The sequence below is a fragment of the Megalobrama amblycephala genome, linkage group LG19 (genome assembly GCF_018812025.1).
Source record: "Megalobrama amblycephala isolate DHTTF-2021 linkage group LG19, ASM1881202v1, whole genome shotgun sequence".
Classification (NCBI taxonomy): domain Eukaryota; kingdom Metazoa; phylum Chordata; class Actinopteri; order Cypriniformes; family Xenocyprididae; genus Megalobrama; species Megalobrama amblycephala.
The window spans coordinates 27,652,778-27,666,213 of record NC_063062.1 but is presented as its reverse complement, the minus strand read 5'-3'; the positions used below and the strand labels follow the sequence as shown (position 1 = coordinate 27,666,213).

Sequence of the window (13,436 nt, the reverse complement as noted above, 5' to 3'; positions counted from 1 at the left end):
GAGGAATCCGTTGCAGTCCTCCGCCGAGCCAGTGAAGGGCGCCGGTTTGGCCATGGGACTGGCGACTGCAGATGGTGAAGGAGATGCAGCAGTGAATGTGGAAGTGGTTGCTGGTGGTGCTGGCGTGGAAGTGCTGGTGAGTGTGCGGCGAAGTGCATCAACAAGGTCTTGAAATGGATCCGGATTGCTCATCTTGGTTGTTCTGACGGTATTGGTCCGGTCTTCTGTGACATACAGAAGGGGACGGGGACACAGGTATAGTTAAGATTGAGTTTATTGAACAACCAGAGATAGCAGGTAGAGTGCAGGTGAGTGAAAGCAGGTTAAGTTTGTGACTGAAGATGATACTGGATCTGATACATGTCTATCTTTCCCAGGGATCGTGGATGCAGGCAGACGTGGAGCAGACGATACACAATGACACTCACAGGAGACGAGGAGACACTAGGAATCACGGAGAATGCTGGAGACAGGTAAGTAGTTGTTAGCAGGGTCTTTGAGGTAAGCATAAAAGGTAGGTATGCGTTAACGAGACCGGACAGTGACTGAGTGTTCTGGAGTGTCATTGGTACTGCTGTGATGATTGGTGCTGATGAGTGTCAGGTGTGGCTTGTTAATACTCAGGAGAAGGGAGTGTGTTGTGATTGGGTGAGTGTAGAGCCTGGTGTGTCTGTGACAAATATATCTTTTAAGTTATTAATCAACATTTATCTTTCTGTTAAATTATTTGAATGACTTTTTCAACATATGTTAAAGCATTTCTTTTCCTTTTCAAACACTAGAAAATAATTTTGAATATTGTCTGTACCTCTCACTGAGAGAAAAGAACATGTTATCAGTATGTTTTGGGAAAGTTTCCGGCTCAGAGCAGAGCTCAGATCAACTTCAACCTTGAAGAAGCTGTGAAACATGTGTATCTGTGTATGTGCGCTAAGTGTTCTGTGCAGGTCTTTTGTACTGGTGGAAACTGGCACTCTGCTTGAGACCAGCAGACGCCATGTCATGACCCCAAAAGGACATCCAGTACCTAAATCCAGAGTCCCCTCGTCATCATCATGACGAATGGAGAAATGCTTCTGACTATCTGTCCATGTGTTGAAGATTACCAAATTTGTCTATTTTCCTTAGCCAATCAGAATCATTCAACCTGAAGTAAAGACATAGTTAGTTGACTCTGTTAGAGAATAACTGTTGTGGAAATGTGAATGTACGCAGAGCGGCCTACGAACTCCTTGTGAGACTTAAAGCTGGCTTCTGCTGATGAAACTGCAAACTATTCTTCATTATATTTTTCTTCAATTTGTTAATTTTTTTTTTTAATTCTGACTCCGGGTCTTTATTCAACATATCTGGTTTCAAGGGTCCTAAACTGTTTATCCCCAACAACACGAATTGTATTTTTAATTTCACCAAGCTGATTGCAAAAAAACGCAGTCAGCATGTTTTCAGTCCATTTTAAGTTTGATTTTGACGTGACATAAAGCGGTGATATCTAACTGGGTGATCTGTTTATTAACTTTTCAATTAGTCTTCCCATTCACGCCATCATTTTTTCTTTTAAACTGACGTGTGAAACGCGCACGTCAACAAGAGGCAGGATTTATCACACAAACCAATCATATCAAATCATAACCAATTACATCCAATCATAGCGCAATGGAGACATTACCTCCTCTCACGTGACTTTCGCCCATTCATTCTCAATTACCCCCCACAAAACCCCTGCACGCCGGGAGTCTGATGATTTTCTATGGTTCTATGAGAGGAAAGGGAGGCATGACTCCATAGACTGTAAAGCATGACTCCTTCTGTAACTTTACCTGTGGGTGTCGCTGTTGGGCAGTGTTCCTTAAGAAATAAGCGTGACTAGCGCTCTTTTTAATTTGTAATATGTAATATATATAGTTGAACATGCATAAAAATTTAATTTACTGTGTAACGCGGAATATCACGGAATCAAAGGTGCAGCTTACTGAAGCAAGCGTGACACTTGCAGTTGTCGTCTCAACAATTTATTCAGAGACGCAAAACATGCAGGATTCATTTTTAAATAGTATTTTTGGCATTTAAAATATACTAGTCAATAGCGCAATTTGATTGAAGTGTACAGACTTGCATTTGATGTATTCATCCAAAATTTGAAACCATTAGTCAGTTCCCATGCATGTTTGTCGCATTGATCCATTATGCCCAGGGGTTAAATTGGGCCAGGGCCGTCCGGGGCTGCGGGACAAGTGGATTTTTTGATGTGAAAGAGAATTTTACTTGCCTGACCAGATAAGTAGCTTGATTAAAATGTCAATAACAACCAAAACGGATGTCCTTAATAAAATACCCCCAGGGTAATTAACATAAATATACAGATTAAAATATGTCACTGCTGATAAAACACTGATGAGAATGTTGCTTGTTTCAGAATAAATAATATTTACAACACACACAAAAAAAAAAAATCACATTTTTTTTTTCAATCAAGCTACCTTTTTACAAGTAAATTACCATTTTAGTTGTCCAAAGGACAAGCACAAAACAAGGCTTAATGTCGAGCACTGTATTTTGTATTTATATTCTCTCCTTTAATGGTAACATCACTCTTATATTTGATACTGACACAAAGCACAGGCTTACAAAAAGATTTTATTGTCATCAGATTTGCACGCTACCAGCATCTATAGAATGATTTTGATCAGCATTTTAGTGTTCATTGCAACTTGTTATATTTTAGTTTGTCAATTGATATGATTTTGTAGTCTTCGCATACACATGCACCCCTGAAACCACATAAAAAATCCCAATTTAACTCCTGATTATGCCTAAAGTGAAACTAACATATCCACTTACCCTTCATGAGCAATAAGAAAAATGAGAGCAGAAACATATCTGCACGACGTCGTCGTTGTTATTGTTGTAATAATTTTGTATTCTGTTCCGCTGAATCTCCGTTGTGTTTGATGCTCCAGAGCCGCGCCGCACCCAAACCAACTGATAGCCGTGAATATAACTCCAAAACAAACAAACAAACACTAAACTCTAACAGAGAGACGTTACACCTACTGAGAATCGGAGCTTTTCTAAAATATGTAAATGACGCTTACACAGGACGCAGCAAACGTGTCATTGAGACGAGCACAACAGTCGCTTGACAAGGTAGTGACCGACTGGCCAGGGAAAACGGTTCATGTGGAGAGCTACCTATAGAGGGCCCCCTATATATATATATATATATATATATATATATATATATATATATATATATATATATATATATATATATATATATATATATGGCGTGCAGTGGTGTTCTGAAATGGAGGCACTTTTTTTTTTTTTATGAATCAATGTAAATTCATGCATTACTCTTAACGTTGACACATCTTCATCTTATTTGTTAAATGAACATTACTTTCCATTACATCAAAAAAGAAACCAAATACAATTCTATTTTGTAATTTTACATTAACAATGTAATGTTCTATTTATCAAAACCAAGTCAATCTCATTAAGTTAGTGTTTTAAGCATTTCTACATTCATTCCAAAATAATAACTAAAGGCAATAATAATCCCCAATAGTATGTTCCTGCACAACCAGAGGCTGCAGTTTCAGGACCGCAGATCTAGGACCGCAGTTCTAGGACCCTACTTTTTCGTGACAGCGCCACCTACCGTACTGGATGATATAGCGATGGCTGCAGTTTCAGGACCGCAGTTCTAGGGCCCTGTTGGTTTAGTTTGGTCATGTTTGTATATAGCATCAATATATTAATCTCAGTAGTATTTGTTTTTAAATGTGATTTTTGATTCAAAATGCAGCAGAGGTTAATTACTAAGTGTGCTTTGAGTCACAATTTTAAATTTTAACATGAATTTACACAAAATATAAAAGAAAATTGTATATCAATTTTAAAACAATTGTAAAAAATGGAGAACTTTAAAAGTCTTAGTCTCTTGAATTATACAGTATATTGATTAACCTCCTTAAAGTGAATTAGCTCATTATCAGGTAAGTTAAAGTTGGTATCAGCGTATGCAGTCACTAAAGTACAGCCAATATTTTAAAGGTTGAGAGGCAAGACAAGACACAAGAATGATTCAAGAATGTTTGTTTGTTTATTTATATATATATATATATATATATATATATATATATATATGTCATTTTTGTGATAACAGCACCAAAGCGAACCCCTTTTCCATCAGTTGCTGCATGGATAGAATGGCTGTAGGCTTCAACTCTAGAGAAAGATAGAGCGAGAGAGAGAGAGAGAGAGAGAGAGAGAGAGAGAGAGAGAGAGAAATAAGAAACATTTGTTTAACATATTCAACTGGAATATATATGATTTAACACTTATGCACTGTTGGAGTTTTAGAGAGAGAGCCAAACAGAATATTCATGTTACTGACATCAAATTAATGTAACCCACATCTGTGAATGGTATACCCTATAATGGTATAACAAGAGCATTGAATAGATCATATATTTCAATTTGTAAATTATGTATACCCAAAATTTGAATTAGGTGTTTGGTTTTCAAAAACAAAACAGAGAGCTTTGATTCACTGCTCAAATGGAACTGATCATAAAATACATTCGGCTTTTAATGCACATTTTAACTCCAATTGCATTTCCTGAGGGAATGTATGAAAACTTTACCTTCATGGATAACTGCATGATTGAAATGGCTCTCTAAATGGGTTCTGATCTTGCTCAACTTTGATGGGTGGAACAAAGCTGAACTAAAGAACGGGCAGTGAAAGTCCTTGCAGCATGTGGTGCATCTCTTCAATTCGGGCAGGGATCTCCCTTTTTGGATTGTTATATGCATCTTGAAAAAGAGAGAGCCTACTTGTTAGAATATTTTAAGATCATGAAAATATCCCTAGTGCCTTTTTTAATTATCTGTCCTACAATGAGCCTAACCAAATCCATAAAATCACTTCATATTGGCCATGCAGAACATGACAATAACTAACTCATGATAACAATGGACTGTATGTGGAGTAGGCCTGCAGATTAGGCCAAACGCCTTATTCATCATTGCAAAACAATGCCAAAACAACAGGCTAAAACACAGTGCAACTAGGCAGTTTAATTATGAAAGATATTTTATACTTAAATATGGTAAAACAACGAATATTAAGCCACTATTCACACTAATACATTAAGCTGCAGGTAAATCTTACAAACCTTACATCAGCCATGCTCTTGTCATCTGATAAGTTTAATTAATGTGCTGGCTAGATTCACTTATAATACTTCGTCATTAAAACTCAACAAGGATTTATGAAATCATGGCCACGAATTAACATCGTAGTAATTAATAAAACTATCTCACAAATTCTTAATTTGGTGGGAATTAATTATTAATTCATAGTTAGAAGTTCTCAATATGTAAACTTCACACCGTTTAAACGTTATAAAATAAAACTTAATTAAATATCGGTACTCACCGTCTGATTGCTGTCCACGTTGTCCATCTTTAATTAGTGTTGATCCAGTACGGTAGGTGGCGCTGTCACGAAAAACTAGGGTCCTAGAACTGCGGTCCTAGAACTGCGGTCCTGAAACTGCAGCCTCCGGTTGTGCAGGAATACCCTTCTCATAATAATTTAAACAATATATTTTAGTTGTGTATTGCTGTTTTTCTTTTTAATTGTCAACCTAGGATATTGTGGATCATCAGTCATGCTCCGTAAACTCTGTCTGTCACAGACACGAATTGTATTTTTAATTTCACCAAGCTGATTGCACATAAAAAAAAAACTGCAGTCATCATGTTTTCAGTCCATTTTGATTTTAACATGACATAAAGCAGTGATATCTAACTGGGTGATCTGTTTATTAACTTTTCAATTGTTCATTCAAACTGACACATGGAACACCCACGTCAACAAGAGGCGGGATTTATCACACAAACCAATCATATCCAATTTTATATGTAATATGGATTATTTTCTCATCCTTTTTTTTTTTTGAGGAGGCACTGCCTCCCTTGCCTCCCCGGAGGAAACGGCACTGATATGTATATATATATATATATATATATATATATATATATATAATTTAACCTCAGTTCACTATATGAGCAATATCACACGAGTAGCCGTGCGATATGGCTGTATATCAGCACGCTGTGATTCGTCCGTAGGCACGAGGCCGCAGGCAATCACAGCGTGCTGATATACAGCCATATCGCACGGCTACGAGTGTGATATTGCGTTTATACAACAGTTCGACGGCACGAGTGTGTAAATAAATAAGAACAACAACGGAGTGTCTTTAAAACCCTCTTTTGTGCAGCACTACTTCCTTCCGCCACGGATTCAAATCTCAATTTGACAGTTGGACCAAGCCTCCGTTACTAATTCTAAAACGTCACTTCAGAACTAGTAACGAAGGAAAGTTGAGTCGCTTCAAACACATTGCATTTTGTACAGTATTAGAGAGAGCGAGAGCGAGAGAGAGAGAGAGAGAGAGAGAGAGAGAGAGTAGGCTATTACCTGTGTCTGGTATATTGCATTACATTCATTCTTCAAGTCGATGTCTATAATATTATATCCTTTATACAAGTCCGTTTGAATGTCCGCTGAGGAAAGCGATCTTTGTATTTGTCCTTTTCCGTAACATCCATAACACCACAGCGCTAAAACAACTTCCTTTTGCAAAAGTTCCTTTCAATTTAAAAGTCTCTTGTGCTTCACTGACTCATTCTCCTGTAAAGTGTTGCCGCCATCTAATGGCGTATTAATGTAATGTTCACTCAATCCATGTTACTTAATGGACATATTTATATAAAATCATATTTATTAACAATAATATTTAGAACAACAAATAAGCACAACTGTACAGTTCAGTCAAACATAAAGCACTAGTAAAAAATTAGGTCACCATTTACGCTGGTATGTGGGTTTTACAAATATTTAAGGAATGAAAAGGATTTTAAAGAGCTTGTGACAAAACCTCCTAACTCCATTGGATCCTCAAACTGTCAATCAAGCCTCATTAATCTGCCTCACCTCCTGAATAAAGTGCGCACGCAGTTTGGACATCTCCTCTGTGCAATGCAAAGGTAAATAAAGATCTGATGTTTGAAAAAAAATTGTAAAGCGTTTTCTTTACTCAAAAAAAACATATGTTTATAAAGTTTAATGTTTTACGTATTACGTAGCGGAGAAGAGTCTGATATGTCCCGTCTAGTTGTAGCCAATATGCTATATAAGGATGTAACGTAACGTTTATTATTATCAAATTTAATATAGCATAATTCGACTTGCTCTGGAACAAATAATAGATTAATAAGACCAAAGATTGCCCGTTCTATGTACTCAAATTGAATTATGTCTCATGTTTAACCACTATAAGAGCCAGCGGCAAATCACCGAGGCATTGGCCGAGATGAAGCTGTTCTCGGCGGTTACAGAAGCACTGAACGGCCGCTGACCCACTCGATCTCGCATCTCCGAAAACGTCAAAACAAATTGTAAAATAGGCGCTGTTATTAAATATGAGTCACATATTTCAGGTCTAAACAACTACATTCTCGCCTAAAAAACTATTAAAACTACAGTTCGTGGTACAAGAAGTAGTATTTGTAAAAATTACGGTTGATTTGATCGGCCGCCATGACGGTCACTTCAAGCGGAGTGACACAAACGGTGAAAAGGCAATAGGAGTGCTGTTATCACTGAAATATCGCATGGCTATCAGCCAATCAGATTCGAGAACCAGACAGAACTGTTGTATAATATATATATATATATATATGTATAGTTGAACATGCATAAAAATGGAATTTACTGTGTAACACGGAATGTCACGGAATCAAAGGTGCAGTTTACTGAAGCAAGCGTGACTCTCGTGGCTGACGTCTCAACAATTTATTCAGAGATGCAAAACATGCAGGATTCATTTTTAAATAGTATTTTTGGCATTTAATTAACATACACTAGTCAATAGCGCAATTTGATTGAAGTGTACCGACTTGCATTTGATGTATTTATCCAAAATTTGAAACAATTAGTCAGTTCCCATGCATGTTTGTCGCAGAGATCGATTATGCCCAGGGGTTAAATTGGGCTGGGGCCGTCCGGGGCTGAGCCCTGGCACATGGGCTTACCAGGGCTCGACATACACTTGTCCGGGACTGCGGGACAAGTGGATTTTTTGATGTGAAAGAGAATTTTACTTGCCTGACCAGATAAGTAGCTTGATTAAAATGTCAATAACAACCAAAATGCACGAATGATTCATTTAAATCTTAATTTTGATAGTGAATATAATAAATGTAATGTACATTGGCGGTGATACTGCGCTGTTGAGGCACATGTAAGCTCTTGAGGAGAATTCAAAACAAATGAGCTCTGCTCACACAAATAAAGTCAGTTATCATGTTGATAAAGTTAAGCATCACATGACCGAGAGCTGAATTCCTGAATATCAACTCGGTTGAAATTGCCACTAATTTCATACAACAGATCAATAAACAAGTAGTTAATATTAATTGCTTACGTTTTGGGAGCAGTATTGCCTGTTTTTTGTTCTATTGTAGCAACGAAAATAGTTCCAAACAAAGCAGAACCAGCGCATCTCGCAGCTACGCTCAGCCGTTTAGAATAATTCAGCGCTTTGAACGAATCGGTTGAGTGAAGATTCAGTGGCCAATCATAAACAACTGCTTCATTCCTGATTCATCCATTTGAATGAATCGTTTGAATAAATGACTCAGTGGTTCACTCATTAGGATGGTCACTTGCCGCCATCTACTGTTTAATTTCATGTTTTAAAGTATACATTTCCCACCAACATTTCTTATTTGTATATTCAAAAATATTTAAAGAATCTTATAACATTATTGAATGCAGTTGTACTTTTTCAATGTAAATTATTTAATTTGGTAACTATAGTGTCTTACTATTTTAATTAATCAAATGTAAGAATTTGAAATAAAAGATTAAACATAAATTTAAATTGATTGTGGGGGGGGGGGGGGGGGTGCCCTTAATAAAATACCCCCAGGGTAAATAACATAAATATGCAGATTAAAATATGTCACTGCTGATAAAACACTGATGAGAATGTTGCTTGTTTCAGAATAAATTATATTTACAACACACACACACACACAAAAAAATCCTATTTTTTTCCATGCAAGCTACCTTTTTACTATGACAAGTAAATTACCATTTTAGTTGCCCAAAGGACAAGCACAAAACAAGGCTTAATGTTGAGCACTGTATTTTATATTTATATTGTATTTATATTATATTCAATACACTGCTTCATTTATGCTCCAAAGCTTCATGAAGCAGTGTTTTGAAATCGGCCATCACTATATAAGTCGTTATTTATTTATTTTATTTTTTTGACGCACCAAAAATATTCTCGTCCCTTTATAATATTAATATTGAAGCACTGTACTCACATGAACTGATTTAAATATGTTTTTAGTACATTTATGGATCCTGAGAGAGGTAATGTCATAATGTCATATGAAGGCCTCACTGAGCCATCGGATAAAATATCTTAATTTGTGTTCCGAAGATTAACGAAGGTCTTAAGGGTGTGAAACGGCATGAGGGTAAGTAATAAATGACAGAATTTTCATTTTTGGGTGAACTAACCCTTTAATGGTAACATCACTCTTATATTTGATACTGACACAAAGCACAGGCTTACAAAAAGATTTTATTATCATCAGATTTGCACGCTACCAGCATCTATAGAATGATTTTCATCAGCATTTTAGTGTTCATTGCAACTTGTTATATTTTAGTTTGTCAATTGATATGATTTTGTAGTCTTCGCATACACATGCACCCCTGAAACCACATAAAAAAAATCCCATGCCTAAAGTGAAACTGTTTTTATGAACAATAAGAAAAATGAGAGCAAAAACATATCTGCATGACGTCGTCGTTGTTATTGTTGTAATAATTTTGTATTTGTTTTGTAAATAATTTTGTATTCTCTTCCGCTGAATCTCCGTTGTGTTTGATGCTCCAGAGCCGCGCCGTACCCAAACCAACTGATAGCCATGAATATAACTCCAAAAAAAAAAAAAACCCACTAAACTCTAACAGAGAGACGTTACACCTACTGAGAATCGGAGCTTTTCTAAAATATGTAAATGACGCTTACAGAGGACGCAGCAAACGTGTCATTGAGACGAGCACAACAGTCGCTTGACAAGAGAGACGAGAGAAGAGCAAACAGGGAGAAGACGAGACCAAAACAGAACAGAACAAATAGACTAGCCTACGTTACAAAACCAGGCACAGATATAAATATCCCATTAAAATCTACTCTTGTTGCATCTTTTTTTTTCTGTTAGGCGTCCGAAATTAAAAAAATAATAATAAAAAATTAGCTGTAGAACTATAACTTGTCTACTAAATAAAGTTAAAGAAGTCTGATCCACAGATGAATGTTTTATGTTTCACTTCTGTTTGCAGATGAAAAAACATCACCTCACACTGAACTCCTGAACTGAAATGGAAATGGGTGCTGCTCATTATAGAACAGAGTTACAGAATACAGTTCGGCTCTCGTCCGCCCAGGTTCAACGGGGTTCTTCCCACTCTCAGCTCAGGGTTTATGGGAGGACCATCAGCTCTCCTGGCATATAAATCAGCTGGAGATGATGGCGGTATTTCTTGCACTGAAATATTTCCTCCCAGACCTGAGGGGCCATCACGTGTTGGTCCACACGGACAACACGGTGGTGGTCTCATACATCAACCATCAGGGGGGTCTACAGTCTCGCCAACTTTGCAACTTGGCCCGTCGGATCCTCCTGTGGGCCCAGGGAAAGCTCCTCTCACTGAGAGCAGCTTATATCCCAGGGCATCAGAATGTGGGAGCAGACGCCCTGTCAAGGGAGGGGCCGAGGCCCGGGGAGTGGAGATTCCACCCCGAGGTGGTGGAGCTCATTTGGAAAAGTTTAAGTCAAGCGGAAGTCGACCTGTTTGCTTCGGGAGAGTCAACCCAGTCTCCACTGTGGTACTCCTTCACGCACCCAGCACCTCTGGGTCTGGATGCTATGGTACAGACGTGGCTGAGGGTACGTCTGTACGCATTTCCCCCATTCGCTCTGCTCCCAGGAGTTCTGGAAAAAGTACGCCAGGAAGGGGTCAGCCTGATACTGGTGGCCCCGTACTGGCCGACCAGGATATGGTCTGCGGACCTAGTGTCTCTATTAGACGGCTCTCCGATGGAGCTTCCTCTCAGGCAGGATCTCCTGTCTCAAGCGGGCGGCACGATATTCCATCCCCACCCAGAGCTATGGAAACTGTGGGCTTGGCCTCTGAGGGGGCCAGGCTCATAGATTCTTGTGGAGACCATCCTTCAATCCAGAGCTCCCTCCACAAGGAAGCTATACTCATATAAATGGAAGTTGTTCGTTACTTGGTGTAGTCAACGCAGTACGGACCCTGTCCATTCATCTATCAGCCTTGATATCAGCCCAGTTCCTCCAAGAAAAGTTCTCGGAAGGGCTATCTCCTTCAACATTGAAGGTTTATGTAGCAGCCATTTTGGCTTATCATGCTCTTTTGGGGGGTTCCTCTGTGGGTTGAGACCCCCTTGTCATGCGCTTCCTTCGTGGCACACTGAGGCTGAGGCCTGCAGTGCATACAAGAACTCCAGCTTGGGACTTGGCTATAGTGTTAGAGGGGTTAGCTGAGGCTCCCTTTGAACCACTAGATGAAGTTCCAGAGAAGTTCCTCACTCTAAAGACGATATTTCTTCTAGCAATTTCATCTCTTAAAAAAATAGGAGATTTACAAGCACTATCGGTTGCTCCTTCGTGTCTGGAATTTGCGCCTGGTATGGTTAGGGCTTTCCTACACACTAGACCTGGCTATGTGCCTAAGGTCCCCACCAACGTCCCAGGTCCTATCGTACTCCAGGCTTTCTGTCCTCCTCCTTTTACAAGTTCGGTTCAGGAGAAACTCAATCTGCTTTGCCCTGTTAGGGCTCTAGATACATACGTCCACAGAGCTGCCCTCAGTTCTGTCCACAAGATAACAGACAGGTACTTGGTTCTACGGCGTAGTTGTAACAGCATTCCCATAACGTCATATGACGTAGCGTCGACAGTTCCCATGAAAGGGAACGGTTCAGGTTACTTGTGTAACCCTGGTTCCCTGAATAAGGGAACGAGACGCTACGTCGCGTTGCCGTACCCCCGGCATACCTGTGAGCGTCTTGCTTCAGCCATAATCCAGAAGCTAGCGTTCTATGTTCTGGGTATGCTTTATAGTTTCCTGGCCCGTGATGTCACCCACTTCTGACGTCTCGTCTCATCATTGGTTAGATACAGAAGTGCTTCATGACGCAATCACGCAGAGGGTTCCCATAACGTTATATGACATAGCGTCTTGTTCCCTTATTCAGGGAACCAGGGTTACACAAGTAACCCGAGATGTTCTCTATATGAAAGATTCAGTATGAAGTCTGTATGAAAATACTGAAGTCAGTATCAGTGATGGAGGGACATTCTGTCACTCTAAACACTGAAATACAGAAATATTTGTTGATAGGGTGGATGTTTGGAAGCACATGAATAGCTGAACTCAACAGGCTCATGCAAACCATCTCGTATGATACTGCTGATGGGAGATTCAGAGAAAGACTGAAACTGGAGCAGACTGGATCTCTGACCATCACAAACACCAGAACCATAGACTCTGGACTTTATTAACTAACTATTGTCAGCAGAGTAACCAAATACAGTTTCAATATTACAGACTATGGTGAGTAAACACTATGGTGTAATTTGCACAGACCATTTTACTGCTGAATTATATCTTTGTTTTGGGACGCCTTCCTTTATCTGCACATGAACTTTAATGACATCCCATTCTTAATCCGTAGGGTTTAATATGGAGTTGGCCCACCTTTTGCAACTATAACAGCTTTAACTCTTCTGGGAAGGCTTTCCATAAGGTTTAGGAGTGTGTTTATGGGAATCATTCTTCTAGAAGTGCATTTGTGAGGTCAGACAGTGATGTTGGCGAGAAGGCCTGGCTCGCAGTCTCCGCTCTAGTTGATCCCAAAGGTGATCTATCGGCTTGAGGTCAGAACTCTGTGCAGGCCAGTCAAGTTCCTCTGCACCAAACTCGCTCAACCATGTCTCACAGAGTTTGGAGGTCTGGAATATTTACTAGTGAGGAAATTTTACAAATGGACTTATTGCACAGGTGGCTACCTATCATGGTATCACGCTTGAACTCACTGAGCGCCTGAGAGCGACCCATTCTTTCACAAATGTTTGTAGCAGCAGTCTGCATGACAAGGTGCTTGATTTGATACATCTGTGGCCATGGAAGTGATTGGAACACCTGAATTCAATTATTTGGAGGCATGTCTGTCATGATCACCAGTTGGAGTGCCCTAGTTAGCCATCAGAGAGCACTCCAACCCGGACAATAGCCTCAC

General features: G+C 39.2%; 1 protein-coding gene and 1 long non-coding RNA gene across 2 annotated transcripts in view; both read right to left on the bottom strand.

Moving 5' to 3' along the window:
- The window catches only part of LOC125254175, a 59,059-nt gene extending 55,889 nt beyond the window's left edge, over positions 1-3,170 (bottom strand). Inside the window, exon 1 of the mRNA XM_048168645.1 lies at positions 2,842-3,170. Within this exon, the coding sequence (XP_048024602.1) occupies positions 2,842-2,878 (37 nt within the window). The 5' untranslated portion in view covers positions 2,879-3,170. The remainder of the gene's footprint in view (positions 1-2,841) is intronic.
- Positions 3,171-4,089: 919 nt separating this feature from the next.
- On the bottom strand, positions 4,090-5,600 carry LOC125254400. The gene is made up of 3 exons (XR_007181654.1): positions 5,450-5,600; positions 4,653-4,824; positions 4,090-4,233 (listed from the first exon to the last, which is right to left on the bottom strand). It is a non-coding gene; the product is annotated as an uncharacterized LOC125254400 (long non-coding RNA).
- Positions 5,601-13,436: the final 7,836 nt, after the last annotated feature.